General features: G+C 37.0%; 2 protein-coding genes across 2 annotated transcripts; one reads left to right on the forward strand and one right to left on the reverse strand.

The window, feature by feature from the left end:
* Window positions 1–512: 512 nt before the first annotated feature.
* Window positions 513–5,086, reverse strand: LOC142613677 (epoxide hydrolase 2-like). The gene is made up of 3 exons (XM_075786126.1): window positions 4,588–5,086; window positions 1,213–1,448; window positions 513–972 (listed from the first exon to the last, which is right to left on the reverse strand). Exons 1-3 carry the CDS (start codon window positions 5,071–5,073, stop codon window positions 726–728), a joined length of 969 nt encoding a protein of 322 aa, XP_075642241.1. The 5' UTR covers window positions 5,074–5,086; the 3' UTR covers window positions 513–725.
* A 4,455-nt stretch (window positions 5,087–9,541) lies between these two features.
* Window positions 9,542–11,015, forward strand: LOC142612306 (uncharacterized). The gene is made up of 4 exons (XM_075784416.1): window positions 9,542–9,797; window positions 9,984–10,435; window positions 10,535–10,589; window positions 10,741–11,015. Exons 1-4 carry the CDS (start codon window positions 9,542–9,544, stop codon window positions 11,013–11,015), a joined length of 1,038 nt encoding a protein of 345 aa, XP_075640531.1.
* The last annotated feature ends 12,738 nt before the right edge of the window (window positions 11,016–23,753 follow it).

Raw genomic sequence — 23,753 nt, forward strand, 5'->3', positions numbered from 1 at the left:
TCTTATAGCTCAACTGGCTGTTCTTAATATTTATAAGGAAGATGTCCAAAGTTTAAATCTTTTGTCTTCCATTATAACCATCAAATTTATACAAAAAAGGAAAAAATATCATATACAAAATGGAATAAGTCTTGGGATTCTACCCCAGAGTTGTGTTATCAGTATGGAAACAAAACTCTATAAAAGAGAATCGCATTACAAGATAGAAAATAACACTGAAACTGTGCATACATGTAGGTTTCCATATGACCGAACCACATTAAACTAGTTATCCTCTTTCTTTATATGCTTTAATTTTTTTTTTTCCCAAGGACTGCAAACCTTTTGTTTTGTTTTTTGGTAAGTAATTAGTACCACATGCTCTAATTATATGAAATATGTTTTTCCAAAATTTTCAGAACTTTTCTAATGATGTAGTGCAAAGCACTTCACAATTTCTAGTAAACAGGATTCCCAAACGGATAGAAGATTAGTGCTCTGGAGCATATAAGCGACCTCTAATTAGACATTGATTGCAAATCACAATGTAATTGAACCTCCTTATTAAGAGAACATGTGTCGTTAACTTTGGGGAGTTTCAGATTACAATTACTGGAACATGAACTTACACTCTCCTTACTTTTTATTGACTAAATTAGAGGTTGTGCTGGCACCTTAAGGTAGGTAAATATCAATTGCAGATCAAACATACAGGAATTTAGCATTGCCAATGCAGGCAATGGCAATTAAAACTTCTTGATAAAGTCATATATGTGTGTGCTGATCTCCTGTGTCTTTTCTTGGTTGATAAAGTGACCTACTCCTTCCATCACAACTACATCTTGCAAATTTGGCACATCTTTCTTGAAGCCACCGTTTAGTACATATTCCTTTACACCTGGCATCTTATAGACGATGTCTTGGTCACCCACAATGAACTTCGATGGTACTTTGATCTGTAATCCAGTCCATGGTGCTGTGAGCTCCCAGGTTCTGCAAAGTAACAGAACTAATGTTAATTTTAATGTCTGAAGCAATTAGCAAATAGATTCTCTCATATTGGCTTCTTCCAAAGCTGCATAGGAACTTTTTAATTTTGTGCCAACTACTCTTATGCTTTTATAATAGCCGTGTATAACGTATCGAACAAAACACATAGTACTCATCCGAAAGTCAATAGAGAGGGAATCCCAAAAATACAAAAAAGCCCACAGAATGAAGCATGAAACCTACAGGTCAGCAGCTCTATAGTAGTTCAATGCTCCAGTAAAGCCTTTCTGGTCGAATTTGTTAGCGTAATAATTAATATCTTCTTCTGTCAACGATGAGGGCAAGGTATTTGAAATCTGCAATCCTGAAAATCCTATGTCTTTGGGTATAAATCGAAGATCATCAAAAGCTGAGAACAACTTCTTCATTAGAATTGCAGTATCCATGCGAGCAAAATCTTCTTCAGCTACTCCAGGTTCCTGCAGTAGAGTTTAGCAATTTCATGGAAGATGAAAGAACAATAACAAGAAAACAGTGGACTACTATTAACAAGAACACAACTTGAACACCATAGAAAGGAACAAATGTAGTTGATCTTTTAACACTATTTTAAAAACCGGACTGGACCAGCCAGATCGACCGGTCAATCCAAAACCGGATACTAATTTGATCCAGTTCTTATTGAAAACCAGAAATTGCAGAAAAATCGGTTTTAACCAGAAACTACCAGTTAGACCGTGAAATCCGTGAACTAGTTAAACCGGTTTTCAACAATTTCAATAAATTGAGCAAAATAATCAACAATCTTTCCTCATTTTGACAACAAAGTTGGTGCCTATCTCTCATTGAATGCAACATGGGTGCATGTGTGTAAGATCCAAGATGAGATTTGAGGAAATTTAAAATTTGTGGATAAAATAAGATTTAAAAAGGTGGGAAAATCAAGGTGAGAAACGTGGTGCTTAAAAGAGTTAAAAGGAAAAAAAATTTGTTTTTGCCTTTAAGGTCAGGTGATGAACTAGTTCAGGAGAGAGAGAGAGGTTCGGCGAGGAGAGAGAGAGAGATCGAATGAGACTTGAGAGAAAATTGAAATTGTGTAACTGAGAAGTTGTAAGAGCATTCCCATCAAACAACCTAAAAAATCTAGCACTTACCACTTCAAAACACTATTTTTACAATTTTAACACCTCATTTTACAATATACCAAACATCAAACATTCTATTTTTTTTACAATTTCATTTAAATCTTCTTTCTTTTTAATATTTTTATTCATTTTTGTTATTTCTCACTCTCCCTCTGCCTCTCTCTCCCACTGTATCTCCATCTTTCTCAACCTGATCTAGAAGCTTCTCCCACCTCTATGGCCTGAGCTTTTCACCTCTAACCACGGCACTCAAAAGTATTAAAAAAAAAAGAAACCGCCCACCACACGACCTCAACCCACGGCACAACTCACAACAACCAACCACCAAATCAATCAACCCACACCCATAAGCCAAAGCCACCCCAATCAACTCATACCCATGACCATAAAATCACTCAAGGCTACCGAAACCCACCCACAACCCAGATTCAATTTTACAAAACCCACTCACTCATACCCACGACTCAAGGCTTGTGATAGCTCCGGGGAGGCAATCTTAAAGAAGAGCCGGTGAGGCGATCTTGCGGGGTGGGCCAAGGCGATCTTGAAGAGTGCAAGGCTTGCGGTGGCTCCGGCGAGGCAGACCGTCGGAGAGAAAGAGCATAGAGGGAGATAGAGTATAGAGAAAGAAGCAAAGAGACAGGAAAAGAAAAAGAAAAAGAGACCTCGAGAGAGAGAAAGAAAGAGACGTGAGAGTAAAATACTATTTTTTTTTACAATCCAAGCTACAGTGAACTTGTATTGATAGAAGCTCACTGTATCAGTATGCCAAAAATTTTGTCATTTGAAATCTTTGATGGAGTGGCTTTTTTGGTGTTTTGATAGTAAAATTTAGCATAGGCTTCTTTTAGTATCTTTAATGAGAATGCTCTAAGTTTGATAAATGAGGAATAAGGATTAGGGGAAAGTGGGTGGGTGGTAGCCTAGTAGGGTGGGTGGGAGTGGAATAAGAGTAAAATTAATGACACAAAAGACAAAATTAACAGCAGATGGGTTTGAACAAAAAATCTGTCCCTAAAATTATAAAATAAAAGCAAAAAATCTAATATAATAGTATGTGGTGTACGTTTTAAAGCCACGTAGCCAACAAAAGTATAGAAAACAAATAAAATAACTACTGGCCACAAATGACAAATAAAAATTAAAAGTTTCTAATTTTAGAAATAGAATAATATTTGAAATATTTAAAAATAAAATAGAGAGTAAATAAATTGAGACGAAGGGAGTATAACTTATTTATTAAATATTAAAGAATAATTTGTATTTTAAGTCATTAACATCTAATTTAACACCTTTTATTTTAGAATAGATCTCTACAAGAAAAATATATAAATTCTAAGTTGAAGGAAGTTCAATTATATTATGTATTTTTAATTATGTTGTAAAAAAAAATTATATTATTGTCATTATTTTTGTAATGTTAATTTAATTATTTATACTTTTTCCCCTGCCCGTTTATACTTAATATAAAGTATAAAAACTCATTTAAAATTATTGGTAAATAATATGATAAGTTATTTTTAAATTTTAAATTATTAATTAGATTATTTATAATATTATTAGTTTGACCATAAAACTGAAAACCATTTTCTTTTTTAATTCTTTCACCAGTCCTGTTTTTAAAACCAAATATTCATGTATATTTTAAAGCCAAATTTACTTTTTCTATTTTAGATACTCACTCTCAAAACACCAAAAATCATATTATTTATTTTATACTATATATTATTAAAATATCAAATTTTCTTAATTTTTCTAATTATTTTTCTTTTTTTTATATACAACAACCATCATTTACTCTTTTCCTTCGTACTCAAGATAGGTAAAGGAAGATTAAACAATTTTTCTTGGTTTTTTTTTTTTTAATTGTTTCTCTTTTATCATATATAACAATCACCATTTACTTTTTTTTTTCCTTCATATTCGGGATAATTAAAGAATGATTAAACAACTAAATACCAAATGACCAGTGACAAAGTAAATTTATACAATTATTTTAGCAAACTTATAAATTTACACAACTATACATAGACTAATGTTAGTCATTTTTGAATAAAGTTTAGTAAATTCTACACATTTTTTTATTATATAATAACTGTGGTGAATGCTTTTAAGGATGGTAAATTTTCCAGAAAAAATCTTATAGCAGAAACAAACAAGTGATTAATCTTTGGGCTTTCTGTCAACAACAAAGATTGAAGATTGAACTCCATATTCCATTTCTCAATTGCCTTTAGTACTTCAAAGTTCAATCCACAAAGCTAGGAGAGGGTTTGCAATTACCACTCACACATAGATCTTAACACCATTCAAGGAAGTTTGACTTTCGTATAAAAAAAATTCAAGTGGCTAATTCTAGGTTGAATACTAGTTCTTCTAAAAAAAAAAAGTTGAATACTAATTTATGATTTTAACAACAAATCCAATTTCTTTATTTTCAAATACTTGAAAGAGTAAAAAAATAAAAAATTACCTGAAACCAGAAAAAATAATAATCGTCACCTAATGAAGCTCTCAAGCCATCCACAAACTTGATGGTTGGGTTCCTGGGAAAAAATGGCACGCTCAAGGTGACCAAAGCCTTGACACGATCTGGCCTGAACCAGCAAAAGTTCCAGGCCATCATAGCTCCCCAGTCATGGCCGACCAAGAAGACCTGGTCGATACCCAGATGGTCAAGCAGGCCAACAAGGTCACCGGCGATGTGAATCCCGGAGTAGGTGGCGGAGGAGGGCGGGGCGTCTGTGTCGCCATGTCCACGGAGGTCAGGGGCTATGCAACGGTAGCCAAGGGAGGAGAGGGAGAGAAGCTGGTTGCGCCATGAGTACCAGAGCTCAGGGAAGCCGTGAAGGAAGAGGATCACTGGACCTGTACCTATTGAAGCTATGTGCATATTTATGCCATTTGTGGGAACTGTTGTGTGCTCTATCTTCTCCATCTTTGATCTCTCGTCTCGCATTTTGCTATTAATCTACTCTTCGTATATATAAATAAGAGCGGACACGTGACCGTAATTTAACGTATGCAAGCCGTACTCTTATTATTTTATATGTTTATTTTAAAACAACTCACAAGATATGTGATATGAGTGTTATAACGAATAATAGTCCTTTTTTTTCTTTTTTTGATAAATTCCAAAAAACCATGATGAGGTTTGGACTAATACCACTAAGTTTTAAAACTTTTTAAAAGTGACCAAGTGGTCCTGGACACAATTTGGTCCTTAAACAACGTTAGGCCTGTTACTCATTTTCAACTTAACCTATCTTTTCTCATCTAAATTCTCTTGAACCCTTATCTTCTCTCTCTCTCTCTCTCTCTCTCTCAGCCACTTTCTATTCTCTCTCTCAAACGCTCTCTCTTCTCTTTTCTGTCTCAGACGCTCTTTCTTCTCTCTTCTCTCTCTCACCCACAACGGCAAAACTACCATATTGTGCTCACTCTTCGAATTGGTGCCATGAAAACAGTGGGCTAGGATTTTTCGAGCTCCTCCCCACCACCGCTGCCGCTCCTCGTTGAAGGCTCCGATCAGGTGCTCCCAACACAAGCTTTTGTGTTCCTCAGCCATGGAAGAGAGAGTTGGCATTTGTGTTTCTGTTTGGGTTTGAGTTTAGGTTTGTGTGCCAAACGTTAAGGGAATGTTTGGCTGAGACCCACGACCTCTACAACCACCACAGGCGGTGAATCGGACCGGAAACACCACCACTGGCCACAGATCTTTCTCCTTCTCCTTTGTTGGTTCGGGTCTTGGTTAGTTTAGGGATTGGGTTTTCTTTGGGTGACAAAGGATTTAGTGATTTTTTATTTTTGATTTGGGATTGAAAGGTGGGATTTGGGTATGGCTATTTGTGGATCTGTGGGTATTTTTTTGATTTGGGTTTTGTCTCAAAATTGTTCTAATATGGTGTTTTTGTTGGCGTATGAATGATTATGGATATGTATATATGCTTTGTGATCAGGGATTTTTGGGGTTTCAAGTTTTATTTTGCTAAGTGTATATGTTTGTAAAATCATTTTGAATAGAACTCACAACTCAAAAATTCGGTAAAGAAGGGAGATTCTAAAGGGAGGAGAGGCAGAAGAAAGGCTGAGAATGAATAACGGCCTAAACGCCGTTTAGGAATCAAATTGTGTCCATGGATCAATTTGGTCACTTTTGAAAAGTTTTGGACGTTTTGGGATTAGCCCAAACCTAGGATAGTCTATTGGAATTTATTTTTATTTTTTAGAAGATAATAATAGTTTGTTGTAATAGTCTATGATAGATAGTTTGGTAAGCAGCCGACTGTAATAATAGTAAGTGAATTGACCGGTGAAAATTTTAAGATGTTGCAACTTGCAATTCATGTGTTTACGGCTCTGTTTGTTTCCATTTAAAAATAAATATTTTTAAAGGTAATTTGGAGGAGTTTGGTAGATTAGTTTAAGATGAGATTTTTGTAGTTTTTTGAAATTTGTGTGGGTGAAAATGTGTGTGAAGTTGTTTAAAATGTAAAAATGTGAATTTGAGATTGTGTAACAAACATGCCGTATTTGAAAATATTTTATGAAAAATATTTTTATTTTAAGGTGTTTGGTTGCATATTTGAAAATTCATTTACAAGTGTTTGTTTCAAGGTAAAATGAAAAAAAAAAAAAAAAAAAATTCTTCCATTAGAAACACAGCCATGAATCAAATTATCAAACCACCCAAACTCAAATTAGCTAAAAAAAAGACAATTTGCACCCAAAAAAAAAAAAAAACCCAAATTTGCAATGACACCGGTAGAGATCTATAAAATTTTTGTGTAACAAGGCCTAGCAGTGGATATTTGTACAAAACAAACCCAAATCTACATGGCCTATGAAAAAAAAAAAACCAAACCTAGATTGGGCTAGAGTTGGGAGTGGTTGGTCTATGAATGTGATCTCTACGCCTATTGGATTGTAAAATGTAAAATGTTTTATCGAAATTTTAAGCATAAAATATTTTACTTTTTCTTGTCTTAATTTTACAGGTTGACCGGAAAATATTTTACAATTGACCAGATTTTACGACAAAAAAAAAAACATGGTAAAATGTGTAAAATATTTTCTTGAAAATATTTTACTTCGAAACAAACGGAGCATACATGTTAAAAAGAATTTAGACGAGAAAAGTGTTGATTCACTGTTACATGGTTCAACTTTTGCAACTATTCCTATATAAAAAAAACCTTTGCAACATTTTCATCCAAAAATTATCTATAACGATTAATATATATAATAAATGAGTATATTTACAGATGGTGAACTAAAAATTGAATCAACTCCAATCCGTCCATAAGCGTCATCTAGACTAGAAAGACTATCCTAGTATAAAAAGGTTGTCCCTCATAGGACTGTCGTCCATAAGCATGTAGGTCATCCATGAGGAAAGCTCCTGGACGACCCTCAACACTTGGAAAACTTCCAAGTGTAAGATTTTCCTACAAATCGGACCAAGTGTAACCATTTTGATACATGAGCAAGATCCTAGTTCATCGCTGTAACTTCCTACTAAGTACTTAACTTCCAATGGCAATTGTAAAAGATAAGTCTAAGCATTCTAACTTTTATAGCAGTTATGGAAGTTAAGTCTGAACTTTCGGACTTCTACAAATATTAGGAAAGTTATGAGACAAATAACCACTCCAAACACACTATATAAGCACTCATCCTCATCAAATGAAGGCAAGTTTTCATTATTCCTAAAAAGTTAGAATTCTTGAGTCCAAAAAAAAAAAACTAACTTAAGCATCGGAGGGTTCTTGGCCGGTTCAACCCGGTCTCCTTTGATCTTGTGTCTTCTTCCTTTCAGGCCTTCATCACTAGTTCATTGAAGCCCAGAGCATTCAGCCTAGTAGTTTTCTATGCATCATCAGTTGATGCCTTCTATGGGGAGATTAATTTTGTTTTTTGAAATTTATCTTCATTCTACAAAAGGTTGCATGGTTCGGATAAGATCAATGGCCACTAGTCTAGGCCACCAGGAGAGTAGGAATGCTTCTAGTAATCTTAACTGTGATCGTCAATCAGCACTTGTCATGCAACTGCTTTCCATCCAACACATACAGTTCATGACAGCCACTATGGCGAAATTAACCCATCAAAACCAAGAGTTGACTAGGGAGATTAATTTAAAGCGGCAGCGCCATGAAAGATACATGGAAGGGCAAGCCTAGAGTCAAGAGGTTTGGGGAGGAGAAAATGCTGAGCTTGAGAATCAGTCAAGGGGTACCGCCTCACGAAGGGTGCCACACTTGGAGAGGGAGATGGATCAAATGAAAAAGGCCATGGACGAGATGAGGGACAACATGAGAAGGGCAAATTCCGTAGATGATTTAGTCCATCGGACTGATTCCCCTTTCATGCCTTCCATCAAAGTCATCCCCTGCCTTTTAAGTTCAAGATGTCTTTTTTGGACTCATATGATGGAATGCGCGACCCTTTTGATCATATTTCTACCTTCAAGACTACAATGCATCTTCAAGGGATTCTAGACGAGATTATATGAAGGACTTTTCCTACCACCCTTAAAGGGCCGGCACGAGTATTGTTCACAAGATACCTCCAAACACAGTGAGCTCTTTCAAAGAATTGAGTAAGTTGTTTGTCAACAATTTTATTGGAGGACAAAGGCATAAGCATTCCTTGTCTAGCTTGTTAACCATAAAGCAAGGGAAAAATGAAAGCTTGTGGTCCTTCATTACTCGTTTCAACAGAGAAGCCTTGACGCTAAATGAGATGGACAACAAGTTGTTATTAGCAACCTTCCATAATGGAGTTAATTCCGATTTATTCATCCATAAGCTTTATGAGGAAGAGCCTCAAACCATGGCTAAACTCATCCATTCAGCCCAAAACTATATGAATGTAGAGGATGCAATCATAGCCAAGAAGAGGAAGAAGGCCAAGCGAATGGAAGTAGATCTCCCGCGCCATCCAGAATAGGGTCTTCATCCAAAGAAGGCCTGCTCGGGAGAGAAGAAAGATCAAGACAATAAGAAGGTAAGTTCTTCTTAGCAAGGAGTTAGCAATATACGTCAAACATGCCACTTGAACAAGTGCTTATGCAAATCAAGGATGACCCATCATTGAAATGACTGGAAAAAAAGAAGGGAGTTCCTAACAAGCGCAATAAGAATAAGTATTGCCACTTCCATAAAGACCATGGGAATGACATGAACGAGTGTTTTGACTTGAAGCAGTAGATAAAGAATCTCATTAGGTAAGGAAAATTGAGAAATTTTCTTAGACAAGATCATAAGGACAAGAAGTTGAAGAGAAAGGTAGAAGAATCGTCATGGCCTCTACTTGGAGAAATAAGAGTTATTATAGGAGGGACCTCGACAGGGCAATCTTCCAAGTCAAGAAAGACGTACTTAAAGGTGGTGCAAAATGTCCAGCTCTCTAGATGACCTTCAAGGATGAAGGGGGCAGATGAGCAAGCCATTACTTTCACAGACGAGGACGCTGAAAGGGTTCACCACCTACATGATGACGTGATCGTCATCACATTACTCATTGCTGGTTATACGACTAGAAGGGTGTTGGTAGACAATGGAAGTTCGACAAATATTTTATATTACCTTGCCTTCCAACAAATGAGGCTTGGACGAGATCAACTTCGACCAGTAAATTCGCCATTGATAGGATTTGGAAAGATGAAAGTGCAACTTGTGGGTACCATTATATTCCTTGTAGTGGTAGGAGCGTATCCATAACAGATAACCAAAGAGGTAAACTTCCTTGTTGTGGACTATTCGTCCTCATACAACGCTATCATTAGAAGACCGACTTTAAATAGTTGGAAGGCAGTAACGTCTACCTACCATTTATCTATTAAGTTTCCAACAAATTATGGAGTAGGTCAAGTACAAGAAGATCAATTAGCCGCTAGAGAATACTATCTAGCCATGTTGGCTATGGACGAACACAAGCAGATGATGAGCATAGACGAGAGAAGAGTTACCGCGGAGCCCACAAAAGTGCTAGAAGACATCCCTCGAGTAGAGGGTAATCCTGGGAAGTTTACCAAAATTGGAACAAGTATGAAGGAAAAGACGAAGCAAGACCCCGTCCAGTTCTTAAGGAAGAGTATTGATGTTTTCACATGGAGTCATGAAGACATGCTGGGAATTAACCTAAGTGTTATCACTCATCGGTTGAATGTGCACCTATCTTCCAAGCCCGTTCATCAGAAGAAAAGAGTTTTTGCTCCTAAACGAGATAATTCCATTAAAGAAGAAGTTCAGAAGTTAACCACGGCAAAATTTATCTGGGAAGTTTATTACTCGGATTGGTTGGCTAACGTGGTGATGGTCAAGAAGGCTAATGACAAATGGAGGATGTGTGTGGACTTCACCAATTTGAACAAGGCTTGCCCCAAAGATAACTATCCATTTCTGCGCATTGACCAGTTGGTGGACTCAATTGTGGGTCATAAATTGCTAAGTTTGATGGATGCCTTCTCAGGTTACAATCAAATACGAATGGACGAGGTGGATCAAGAGAAGACATCCTTCATTACCAGTCAATGTCTATTTTGCTACGAGGTGATATCCTTCGGTTTAAATAACGCGGGGAAACTTATCAAAGGCTGGTTAACCATATGTCTCGTCAACAGATGGACAGAATGTGGAAGTTTATGTAGATGATATATTGGTAAAGAGCTTGGGCGAGGAAAAGCATTTGGAAGACCTTCAAGAGACCTTCGATACACTTAGACGACATAACATGAAGTTAAATCCGAGGAAGTGCGCTTTTGGAGTTTTGTCAGGGAAGTTTCTTGGGTTCATAGTTTCACATAGGGGAATTGAAGCAAATCCTGATAAAATTCAGGCGATACTGAATATGGAACCACCAAGGAATGTCAAAGAAATCAAATCTCTCACTGGGTGAATTGCCGCCCTTAACAGATTCGTATCAAAAGCTATTGACAAGTGTTTGCCATTCTTTAAGGTTCTCAAGAAGGTATTCGAATGGATGGATGAGTGTCAAAAGGTCTTTCAAGACCTCAAGGCCATATATCACAACAGCTCCTTTGCTGAGCCTGCCTATACCAGGTGAAGAATTATACTTGTATTTGGCAGTGTCTCTACATGCAGTGAGCTTAGCATTGATTAAAGAAGAAGGGAAGATACAGAAGCCAGTTTATTATACAATTTGAGTGCTGAGAGGAGCAGAAGGATGGTACCCCGTGATGGAAAAACTAGCTTTTGCTTTGGTCATAGCTTCCAAGAAGTTAAGACATTATTTTCAAGTTCATGTTATCAACATCTTGACAGATCATCCACTCAAGAAGGCAATGAACAAGTTGAAAGCTGCAGGACGATTAATCCAATGGACCATAGAACTTAGCGAGTTTAATGTCAGGTACTGACCAAGAAGCGCTATAACGACTCAAGTATTGGCAAATTTCATTGTAGAGTTCACTCCCAACCAAGGCGGGTTAGACGAATCGATGAAGCTCAAAGGTGGGTCGTCCATGTAGATGGTTCGTCCACATTATATGCAGGAGGAATTGGAGTTGTGCTAAGATCCTTTGAAGGGGACAAGTTGAAATATATAGCTCATCTACAATATCAAACAATCAATAATGAAGCTGAATATGAAGCTCTCCTTAAAGGGTTGGAATTATTGGCTAAGTCCCTAGGGGCAGAGTCAGTGTTTGTCCACGAAGATTCTCAGTTGATCATAAATTAAGTAAATGGAATGTGTGAAGTTAAGTAAGACTGAATGAAGAAATATCTTAGACAGGTGAGGAGGCTTGTCAAAAAATTTAAGGAAGTCAGTTTTGTTCAAGTCCCAAGGGAGGAAAATATGAAAGCAGATATTTTGGCGAAGGCAACTTCGACAGAGGGGTCTATAGACGAGTATGACAAAGTCCAATACATGCTAAGCATAGACCTTCCGGAGGTACAACAAATTGAAAGAGAATAAAATCGGATGACTCCAGTAATAATTTACCTCAAAGATAGAAGGTTTCCAGAGGACAAGGACAAAGCTAGAAAGTTAAGGATCAAGGCTACTAAGTATGTTCTTAGACGAGGTATTATATAAAAGACGCTTCTCTCAGCCCTACTTAAGGTAATTAGTTCTGGACGAGTCAAATTATGTGTTAAAAGAGATTCATGAAGGAGCATGTGAAAACCACTTAGAAGCAAGAGCGCTAGTCCATAATGTCATTCGTGCAGGTTATTACTGGCCAACTATTCAAGCAGATGCTAAGGCTTATGTTAAGATGTGTGACCAATGTCAACGTTTCAGCAACGTTCCTAGACAGCTGTTAGAGTATCTCACCTCGATGATGGCTCCATGGCCCTTTGTACAATGGAGACTGGATATCTTAGGTCCCTTCCCACTTGGAACCAGGTAGATGAAGTTTTTGGTTGTAAGGATCAACTACTTTACTAAATGGGTGGAAGCTGAACCCTTAGCCAAGATCACATAGCAGAACGTCAAAAACTTTGTTTGTAAGAGCATTGTATGCAGGTTCGGGGTATCTAAGGTACTAGTGTCTAACAATGGATGACAATTTGACAACACACCTTTTAGATAATTTTGTGAGCAATTTGGAATCAAGAATCATTATTCCTCACCCTCCCACCCACAAGCGAATGGACAAGCAGAAGTTGCAAACTAATCCTTATTGAAACTCATCAAGCCTCGACTTGAGAGGGCAAAAGAAGTATGGTCAGATGAGCTACCAGGTGTTCTATGGGCTTACAAGACGATCGTAAGGACCCCCAAAGGGGAAGCTCCTTTCAAACTAGTCTATGGGAGTGAAGCTGTGATACTTGCAAAAGTGCACATGGCGAACCACAGGGTGATGAAGTATTGAGGATAATGAAGAGCAACTTCGTCTTAACCTTGATCTGATAGACAAGGTAAGGATGAATGCGAAGCAAAGGACAACAAGGTATAAAAACCTCATGGCCAGAAAATATGATGTAATGGTGAAACCTAGGCGTTTCAATATTGGGGACCTTGTCCTAAAAAATGGTTTCTTTGGCAACCAGAAATCTAGCCCATGAGAAATTGGGACCTAAATGGGAGGGACCCTATAGGGTCACTAATTGCAAGAGACAAGGATCTTATTACTTAGAAGCCTTGGCCGGGAGAAAGCTGGAGCACCGCTGGAATGTTGAGCATCTAAGAAGATATTACCTATAGGATATTAGCCTGGATAAGCATTGCTCTTGACGAGATCATCCTAGGCATTGTGGTTACCCTGGACGAGTTGAAGTTATGTGTTTGCTTTTCATTACCTGTGTTTCTTATTAATATTATATGTTGTGTTTTAATTCCTTAAAGGTGCATGTTTCTAAACTATGCACTGTCTATGGATGAAGTCATGGACTTGGTTTGTTTGTATCTTTAATTCCCTATAGGCACCAACTTCTAAGCATGTGCCAAGACTTGTGGACGATGTTTTGTAAGCAGTGTTTACAATGTATAACATTGTGTGGATTTCCAATTCTCATGATGATGATGATGCACTCATTAAAACTAATCCACAAAAAGGCTAAAAGCCCTAAATGAGTAAACTCTCTGGACACAGGGATGTGATGTGTATATGCTTTCCATAAAATAATGATAAAGCAGAAAAATAAGCTTAAGGTGTATTCGTCTAACCAATGGACGAGGAAAAACCTAAAGTATATCTGTCCAACCAATGGATGAGACAATGCATGCATGAAAGAGTATTCAAGAATCCATGGATAAATATAACTGGCCAAAACAATCCAAATCTTTGGACCAGTAAAAGCTAAAAACTTCTTGCTAAAAGAGGATTGTAAATCATCTAGGCTATGGACAAGCATTTAGACCAGCTGCAGAGACTCTAGACGAATAAAGCTTGTGAAGGCAACGCCATTCGTAAGACGAGTTACACTTGTAAAATTTAAAGAATGGTAAAAACATTAAACATGAGGAAACTTAACATGGATGAGTTAAATGTCTTCATGGGAGGACGGACCACACTTAAACCAGTGTAATATGGGTGATGTAATTAAAGAAAATTCGTCCATACAATAACATGTTTAATAGTAAATAAAAAAAAATGATGGAAATAAACATTCATTCATAAAAAGTTTAGAAAATGGTAGACGACCACCGTCCAAAAATCCTTAAATAAAGTAAAAGCCTAGAAGGCAAATGTTTGGAAACTCGTCCTAAAGATTATAGACGAGTGAAATGTACTTGAATAAATTCAAATGGTCCAAAAACAACAGACCTCATACTTAGAAACAAAAAAGAAAAGAAGAAACTAGGATGATAAACTTTCACACTTTCACACTTTCACTGTGGGGGATCCTCTCCAATTTAAGGCTCATCTTGCGCAGGTTGGGTGGTAGCATTGTCTTCAATATTGACGTCTTCAGAACTCGTTTGGAAGAGAGAGTTGACAACACCAAGCTGGAGTTTGATGGAGCTAAAGTCAACTTTAGGGAAGCGTTCAATAGCATCCATGTGAAAATCTTCGAAGCCAGCAACGTAGTTTGTGTCAAGAATGTCAGTGAACTGGCTGAAAGCTTTGAGCTCCTCAACACCATCCTTTTTAGCATTCTTGAGAAGGGTGCTCAGCTCGTCATTCCTTTTTTGAAAATGATCAAGACGGGTATCCTTCTCAACAATGTCAGCCTTCAGCTCCTCGGCGAGGTTTTTCAACTCTTTGGCCTCGTCCTTAGCCTTGCCTTCCACTTCAGCCTAGCCCCTATAGTCGTCCTTACCCTGCTAGATCCTCGTCTCAAGCTTGATCCTCTCCTTGTCCATCTTTGTGGCATCTCTGGACGCTATAATAAACTTTGACATTGCCTACACAAGTGGTTAAAAGTTATGTTAGACAAAATAAGATATATATATATATATATATATATATATATATATATATATATATATATATATATAATGACAATATGAGGTAAAAGTGAAATTACATACCTTGAAAAGGCCATGAACAGCAGAATGTTCGAACTCTCTCAAAGACATGTCATAGCACGCAGCCACGTCCTCATCAGTCACAGCCTTCTGGAACCTTTCCCAAGCCAAGTCCTCATTTTCAAAAAGGTTCATGGGAACTCTTGGAGGAGGCTGAGACGAGGCAGGAGCAATGGTTGTGGATAGGGTAACTCCAATAGGTTCAAGGGCGTCCACATCATAAGTAAAAAAACTCATGTCTACGAATAGTGAGCTCATGAGCTATAGCTTTAAGAGATGGTTCAGGACCAAGTCCCCAAGTGGCAAGACATTGAAAGGTGACTAACGTGTGAAAACTCCTGTCAGCGTATAGACGAGCCCTCTAGACGCATTCAAGGTAGAACCTGCTCAAGGATGGTTGTTTAACAGCTATAGAAAAAGAGAGAAAAAAGAATGGTTAGACGATTATAAACAAGAATAAAAAATAGATAAAAAACGTATACTAATAAATAAATAAAAATAATAAAAAACATACTTTTAGGATGAAGGTTCCCTAACTCTCCAGTATATGGGGCAAATGGATCCTTGCCAACCTCAATAGGGTGTCCAGCCTAAAAACCAGAGTCGAAGAAAAACTCTGTCTTCCAGTTTCTATAAGAAGTTACAAGTGATTTTATTAACCTACAATCTTTGCCCCTAGCTATGAACTGATAAAAGCCAAGGGACTAGTTAATCTCTAAGGGTTTGTAGCAGTAAAGGAACTCATCCACAGTGAGAGGACGATCCCCTTCGAACTCTTCCCTCCACAAAACTTGCATAAAGATGACCAGCCTCTATGCATTAGGATTAATCTGACACACTCCTAAACCTAACCTAGTTAGTAACTCCCTAGCAGAGGCATCTAAAGGCAACCTAAGTCCCCCCAGAAGGTAGGCTTCATAAACACCTATTCCAAGACGAGGGTCACAACACCATTCCCCTCGAACGGCTAACCTAAGGTTAAGATCATCTGGGATTTGATAACAACTCGTAAGGGAAGCAAGTCTTTTCTCGTTCGTCTTGGAATGGATGCCTATAGTACAACTATAAACGGTCTCTACCTCATCCAAATTAGTGGACGTGGGAACACTCGTCGAGGTGCCAGCTGTGACCCTAAAGCTGCCCTCGTCCTAAGATATTCCTGAAGAACTTCTAGAGTAACCCTAGGAACACCAAACGTGTATTGCATGTCTGTGGTATTCCCTCCACTACTACTATCACTACTACTACCACTACTAGAACTACTATAACTACTAGTTTCATGGTACTCGTCTATCTCCTTATCAACACTATTACTAGATGAGAAAATGGCAATCTCAGACATCTTAAAGAAATTTGAAGGAAAACCTAAGAACGAGAATGAAGAGAATACTTGGCTCTAGACGAAGGAGGACTAAAGACGCGGAAATACTTCTAAATGAGGCATTGGACAACGAATGTCAAGGAAGAAAATTTGAGAAATGTGAAGGGTAGGAGAGGAATTCTACTATTTATAAAGAATGAAATCTAGCATCTGAAACGATGTGACCAACCAGAGAATGCCACGTGACATACTCCTCGAAAAACTAAATCAATGCAACCAATCAACAATGAGGTTATGACACGTGGCACGATATCTAACCACTGACATATAGACACATGTCCAAAGAAAATCAGTAGATTTTACAGTACTCTGGACCACCCATGGACAAGGGGGCAAATTGATGGTGAACTAAAAATTGAATCAAAAGACTATCCTAGAATAAAAAGGTCGTCCCTCGTAGGACGGTCATCCATAAGCATGAAGGTCGTCCATGAGGAAAACTCCTGGACGACACTCAACACTTGGAAAACTTCCAAGTGTAAGATTTATCTATGAGAGCTTATGAATCGGACCACGTTACCATTTTGATACATGAGCAAGATTTTGGTTCATCGCTATAACTTCCTACTAAGTACTTAACTTCCAATGGCAATTGTAGAAGATAAGATTGAGTATTCTAACTTCTATAGCAGTTATGGAAGTTAAGTTTGAACTTTCAGACTTCCACAAATATTGGGGAAGTTACAAGAGAAGTAACCACTCCAAACACACTATATAAGCACTCATCCTCATCAAATGAAGGTAAGTTTTCACTATTTTTAAAAAGTTGGAATTCTTGAGTCCCAAAAAGAAAACTAACTTAAGCGTCGGAGGATTCTTGGCCATTCAACCCAGTCTCCTTTGATCTTGTGTCTTCTTCCTTTTAGGCCTTCATCACTAATTCATCGAAGCCTGGAGCACTCAACTTACTGGTTTTCTGTGCATTATCATTTATATTGTTACAACAGTAGCAATGTATATTTATATGATTACTATTTACAAGTAAATTTATTTATTATTATTTTTTATTCATATAAAAAAATAAAAATAATAATAATTTGAGTAATAAGAAAGAAATAACATTTTAATAAAATATACTGTAAATTAAACAACGATTCTTGCAATTTACATGAGTGATATTTATTTTTATTCTTTTTTTAGGTGTTTTTTATAAAATTTCACACCAATTACTAAATTGACGCAGTCAGCAAGTAACACAAGAATAAAGAATGGTGTGAATGATTTGTAACAAAATGCACGTAACGTTTTTAGTTTTAAGTATCAATACAACTTTTCTTGTATTGATAAATTGGTTGTGTACTCTTCTTGTTTATGGTGAGATTAATTACAAAATATTTAATAAGATTTCTTTATTGAGTGCACCATTTTTCTCAGAAAAAAAAAATCTTAGCAAAAATTGAGTGCAACATTTATTTTTTGGTAGAACTTGCACACCAGAGAAAATCGATGCAGAGTAAACACAGAGGATAAATTATAAGGTTTTCATGGTAGATAAGTGATGTGATTTACCATTTCAGTAAGAGACTCTCACTTATTTAAAATTATAGAATTTTAAATAAAAGCTTAATACTGACTTAGCAATTTTAAACAGGTGAGAGTTTTTTACTAAAATAGTGGACAAGTAACGTAGTCTACCATGAGGACTGTAATTTTTCCAAAGAAAGGGAACGAAGGAAAATGTCATCAATGGTTTAGGTAGGATTTTCTTTGTCTATACTTACTACAGCTACATGTGATGTGATCATAGAATTTTGTTTTTGTTTTTTTTAAGAACTCTTCTTCTTTCTAGTGCTGGCTGTTTTTGGTTGAAAAAAAAAAACAAAAAAAATTTGGATGAAGTTGGTGAGATGGAAAATATCGGATTGAAATTCACTTCTATTTGGATTAATTATCCAAATATTTTTTTATGCACCAATCAGCATAGGTTATGTCAATAATTTTTATAAAAAATTATTGAAAATATATTGTATCTAAACTTAATAGAAATATTTTTATTGAGAGAGCATTTATTATCCTTTAACTATACTGTCAGGGTTACCCACTGCTTGTATTTATTGAGAGAGCATTTATTAAAAATAATATTAATTTTTGTTGCCTTGAGAGTAATGGCTCATCTTACAAAGAAGAGAAAGACCATCTTACAAAGAAGAGAAAGATCATATTCATATGACTAATGCTCATAACATAATTTTGTGCACAATTTTGAGCTGAGCATAACATATTCATATCAACCTGATTTGACATTTATGTCACGGGCTGTAAGGACTAAGATAAGGTTAAATGCATTCTCAATCATTAATATGGGTAATGCTCATAACACAATTTTGTGCACAATTTTGAGCTTAGCATTACTCTATCCATATACAATGGATTTGAAAGAAATATCAACCTGATTTGACATTTATGTCACGGGTTGTAAGGGTTAAGGTAAGGTTAAATGCATTCTCAATCATTAATTGGGAATCCAAACTCCATTTGAATTCTTCTTCTTCTTCTTTTTCATTTCTCATTTTATAATAAAATCATACTTGTATATCTTTTTCTTCTTTCTGAATAAATACTTTATTTTCAGGAATAAGAGCCTTTAAGAATTTCTATTCAAAGCTTGAGCTAACACCAGTTAGAGATGGAAATGGGGTGGAGGTGAGAGGGGGGGGGGGGGGAGGGGATGAAGATTTATCCTTAATTTGAAAATAAATATAGCAAAATGTCCATATTTTGAAACTATTTAGTAAAATGCCCCTATTTTAGAATTCAATTTTAACAAAATCGAGTTCTGTATAAAACTTGATATCCTCAAAATCGAGCTCTATGTATATTTTTAAGTAGAACTCAACATTAACAATATCGAATTTCACTTATTTAAAAAAAAATTAAGTGCAAAATATGTATAGAACCCAACATTGCTAGAAGGTGGGCAGAATCATTACCTTGTCTACATTTTTTTTTTAAAAAAAATTGACTCATTAACGAAAGATTTGATTAGGTACAAAAATTCCCCTTAGATTCTAGATTCTAATAGTGGTTCAAAGTCATGCGTGGCAAAATTTAATATGATTATTTTGTAATGGAGTATAATTGAAATGCTATATTATATATTTTGTACTCTACAAATCGAGTCTTTTGGTTAAATATTGCAAAAAAACAAGTTTATTTGTGATATGTGCATTGTTCAAAGTTATTTGGGAGGAGAGAAGCAAATTTCAACACTGGTGTTGCTGAAATTCTAAAGAAAAGTATGAGAAAGGAGAGAGAAATGATGTGACAGGATAGAGAAATGATGTGACAGAGGGAGAGTGAGAGAAAATTGAATTTTGGTAATGTAGTTATTGAAATTCCTGCCTAAAATGCAAGCTGCCGAAATAGGAGGAGTGCCCGAAATAGGAGGAGTACCTAAGAGGGAAAAGGAATTGTGACAACTAAATGTATGTTTAGTAACTGTTTTTTCCCTTTATTTTTTGTTTTCAAAAACAATTTTCTATTTTTGAGACTTAAAAACTTGTTTGACAGCCTAAAATAAATAGAAAACAAAAATTGTTCTCAAAACTTAATTTGTGAAGGAAATTGAAATATGCAAAATGTTGTTTTTAGTTTTTAATTTTCAAAAGTTAATGAAAACACGCATATGTTTTAATGAATATATCTCATTTAATGAGTTGGCTTTAACGTTCAAATCCTAGTAACACCATATTTAGTATTTTTCTATTTTTTTCTTCAAAAAACTTTTTTTTTTTTTAATTTCAACTAACCAAATATGTCTTTAGTTTAAAAAATATAAGAAAATTATTTTTTCTTTATATTCCCTAAAACAAGTTTTTGAAAATAAAAAACAAAAACTGTTACCAAACATAACCTAAATTGCCAAAATTGTAAGGGAGAGGAGGGAGAAAAATTTGAAATCATTTAATATTATTTATTGTTATTATTATTATATGACCACAAGCATTGTAATAATTGTATTATTGTGACATTTTTTTAATAATTTTGACTTTGTTATTATCAATGGTTACATCTATTACTTGGACAAATTATATTGCATAATATGTTTGTTAGTTTATATTAAAGATAATAAAGATATGTATGTGTATTATTATTATTATTATTATTATTATTATTATTATTATTATTATTATTATTATTATTATTATTATTATTATTATGGGGTATAGGAACTCCAGTAAGGAAATTGCGCCATGAGTCATACCCATGGTCGAGAAGGACTATTATCCTGCTGAGGAGGCCACGCCCTTGGACTGTAAGGCCACGTCAACAGCACGTCATCAAGAGAGGTCGTACTGTATAGAAAGAGCTTCGAGGAAGGGGCTAGCACTGACATGACTAAAAAGTTGGTGGCTGCCACCACATTTAATGCATCCCACCAAACCTCCTGGCTACATTTATATGAAGAAGACCCCTGAACAATGCTACCTTGGCTGCCGCAACTCACAAGAAGATTGTGAAGGTGTCTAATGGGACAGACACTCAAGTAGTGGCCTGAATGGTCAACAAATATAGGGTCAAGATCATCTAAGGGGAACTATATAATGTAAGGAACCCTCTAGGGATGCCGGGGGAGGGGGGGGGGGGAGAGAAATATTGTAGCATTAGGAACAGGACTTGTAAGCAAAATCAATAGAAGCATATCTATGCGATTTAGTCTCCTCAGACTATACTGAGAACGATTTACTTCGTTCAAACCAATCGTATTCTTATTTTCTTTTCATCTGGCTTTCTATAATTATCTTTTGATTCATTAAAGCTTAGTTTTTCAACCCACTCTCTACAAATTCATTATATTAGGTTTTTTGGGCCTAATTCCCATTAGGCTTGGGAAACAAATCAAGTCCTTACAATTGGCGTCATCTGTGAGAATTACTTGAGCTTTGATGAAAACAATGTAGAATTATGGTAGACTCAGGGCCAAACCGAGAGGAATCAGTGGGGTCCCAACGTTATGATGAGCAAGGAAGGGACTGGGAGGTTAGTGTACATACCACACATACCAGTAGGAGCCAGTTTGGGGTGGGGCCACATCTCCCATGAAGCAACTACCAGAAGCATGCAATTGAAAATTGATAATTTAAGAAGAAAGTTACGCCGAGAGAGACGTAGAGGAACTCCTTCAAGTTCTAACCATTCTTCTGATGATGATGATGATCATAACTACCAGCACAGGTCAAGGACTCCTCTTAGAGAGTCTTTTTCCTATGATGAGGAGCATTGTGATAGGCAGGGGAGGAGAAGCCCGTCACGTAAAGGCTCGGGCAACGATGCTATAAGTAAGGCTCTGAGTCAGATCTCCAAGTCACCTTTTACCTGAAGAATTGAGGAAGGAAGGCTCCCCCGACGGTTTACTCGGCCAACGGTTACCATCTACAATGGTAGGATGGACCCCGTGGAGCACGTGAGCCATTTCAACTAGAGAATGGCTGTGCACTCCAAGAAGGAAACTTTGATGTGCAAAGTGTTTCCGTCCTGCCTAGGGCCTGTGGTGATGAGGTGGTTTAACGGCCTAAAGGAAGGTTTTATTGGCTCTTTTAAGGAGTTTACGAGGGCCTTTGATTCTGGATTTGTAACTTGTAGTAGGGTTCCTTGGCCTTTGGATTTCTTGTTGTCTATAGCCATGCGAAAGGGGGGAGACCTTAAAGACATACTCAAACCGATACTGGGATATGTTTAATGAAATTGATAGGGCTTTTGATGACGTAGTTGTAAGGACGTTTAAGGTCAGGCTACCTGCCGAGCACGATTTAAGGATATCAATGACAGGGAAACAAGTTAGTAATGTATATTAGCTCATGGACCACATTGATAAGTATAAGCGAGTCAAGGAGGACCAACAACTGGGTAAAGGCAAGGCTAAGGTGGTCCCTCAGGATAGGAGGGGCTTCAGGTCGAACAAGTACAACAATAATCGTCCTCGGAGGGATTTTTCTGGGCAATTTGGGGCTACTATTGCTTAGGTGGTTAACACGGTATTCCGAGAACCAGTGCATCAAATTTTATATAAAAAAATTAAGAATGAACCATATTTTCAATGGCCAAATAAGATGGGAAAAGATCCCGTAGGGCGCTATCAAAGCCTTCATTGCTAGTACCACCAAAAGCGAGGGCATACTACTAAGGATTGTAGAACCTAATGGAATCACCTGGAGTAGCTAATTTGAGGTGGTAAATAAAAGCAGTTTTTATAATACCCTAATGCACAGGAAGGTCATGCAGGGACTGGATCACAAAGAGATGCTTCTTCAAAGCCACCTCTGGGCACAATCAATGTTATTCTTGCCGCCTTGAAAATGACAGGTTCTCACCCCTTTAGGGTGTTATCTATAGCTCAACCACCCCTAGAGGACTCATCCCTAGAGCCGAAGAGGAGTAGGGTGAAAGTCCGACCAATATTGAGTTTCTCTAACGAGGACAAGATTGGTACCTTGCAGCCACATGACAATGCATTGGTGGTTACCCTCAGGATAGGGGGCATGATGTGAAGTGAGTAATGGTTGACCAAATCAGTGGGGCAAAGATTATGTACCCTGATTTTTCTAAGGGGCTAAAGCTGAAACTAGAGGATTTGACCAGTTAAGATTCACCCTTGGTGGGTTTTGACGGGAAGGTGGTTATATTGAATGACCAGATTAGATTACCAGTACAGGCAGAGTCAGAGGTAGTGGAGATGAACTTCATTGTAGTGGATGCTTACTCCCCATATACTGCCATTGTGGCAAGACCCTGGCTGCATGCCATGGGGGCCGTCTCTTCCACCTTACACTTGAAGGTGAAATATTTATCTGGTGACTAGGATGAGGAATTGGTTAGGAGCCAGTCTATGGCTAGGCAGTGTTTGGTTTTTGCTATCAGGCATTAGGCTAAAGAGGAGCTCTCGGCCTCCGCCGAGCGAGGCTTATAGCAATTAAAGGAGCCTGTATTATTTACATAAATGGTAGAAGGGGTGAGGTGTAAGGAATTGGAAAAGGTCATTATAAGTGATGATGAGGAGAAGTTCTTTCAGATTGGGGCTCAGCTATCTCCTCAGGAGAAGGAAGAGCTGGTAGGATTTCTTAGAGAGAATATTGACGTGTTTGCATGGAGTGCTTATGAGGCTCCTAGAGTGGACCCGAACTTCATTTGCCACCATTTGAATATCAACCCGACTGTCATCCCCATAAAGCAACCACCTCGGCGCTCGTCTAAGAAGCATTCCGATGTTGTCAAGGACGAGGTGATCAAGCTTAAGCAGGATGGGGCTATTAAAGAAGTTTTTTACCCTGAATGGCTAGCTAACACAGTGGTGGTCAAGAAGAAGAATGGAAAATGAC

The sequence above is a fragment of the Castanea sativa genome, chromosome 10, assembly GCF_040712315.1.
Source record: "Castanea sativa cultivar Marrone di Chiusa Pesio chromosome 10, ASM4071231v1".
In the NCBI taxonomy this organism is placed as follows: Eukaryota; Viridiplantae; Streptophyta; class Magnoliopsida; order Fagales; family Fagaceae; genus Castanea; species Castanea sativa.

Excerpts from the sequence above, each read along its gene's own strand:
- LOC142613677 (XM_075786126.1), bottom strand. The coding sequence starts at position 5,073 with ATGCGAGACGAGAGATCAAAGATGGAGAAGATAGAGCACACAACAGTT. Across the intron at positions 1,449-4,587 it reads ATTATTTTTTCTGGTTTCAG|GAACCTGGAGTAGCTGAAGA; the intron begins GTAATTTTTTAT and ends ACTCTACTGCAG. Across the intron at positions 973-1,212 it reads TACTATAGAGCTGCTGACCT|AACCTGGGAGCTCACAGCAC; the intron begins GTAGGTTTCATG and ends GTTACTTTGCAG.
- LOC142612306 (XM_075784416.1), top strand. The coding sequence starts at position 9,542 with ATGAAGGGGGCAGATGAGCAAGCCATTACTTTCACAGACGAGGACGCT. Across the intron at positions 10,436-10,534 it reads GGTTGGCTAACGTGGTGATG|TTGGTGGACTCAATTGTGGG; the intron begins GTCAAGAAGGCT and ends CGCATTGACCAG. Across the intron at positions 10,590-10,740 it reads TTTGATGGATGCCTTCTCAG|ATGGACAGAATGTGGAAGTT; the intron begins GTTACAATCAAA and ends TCTCGTCAACAG.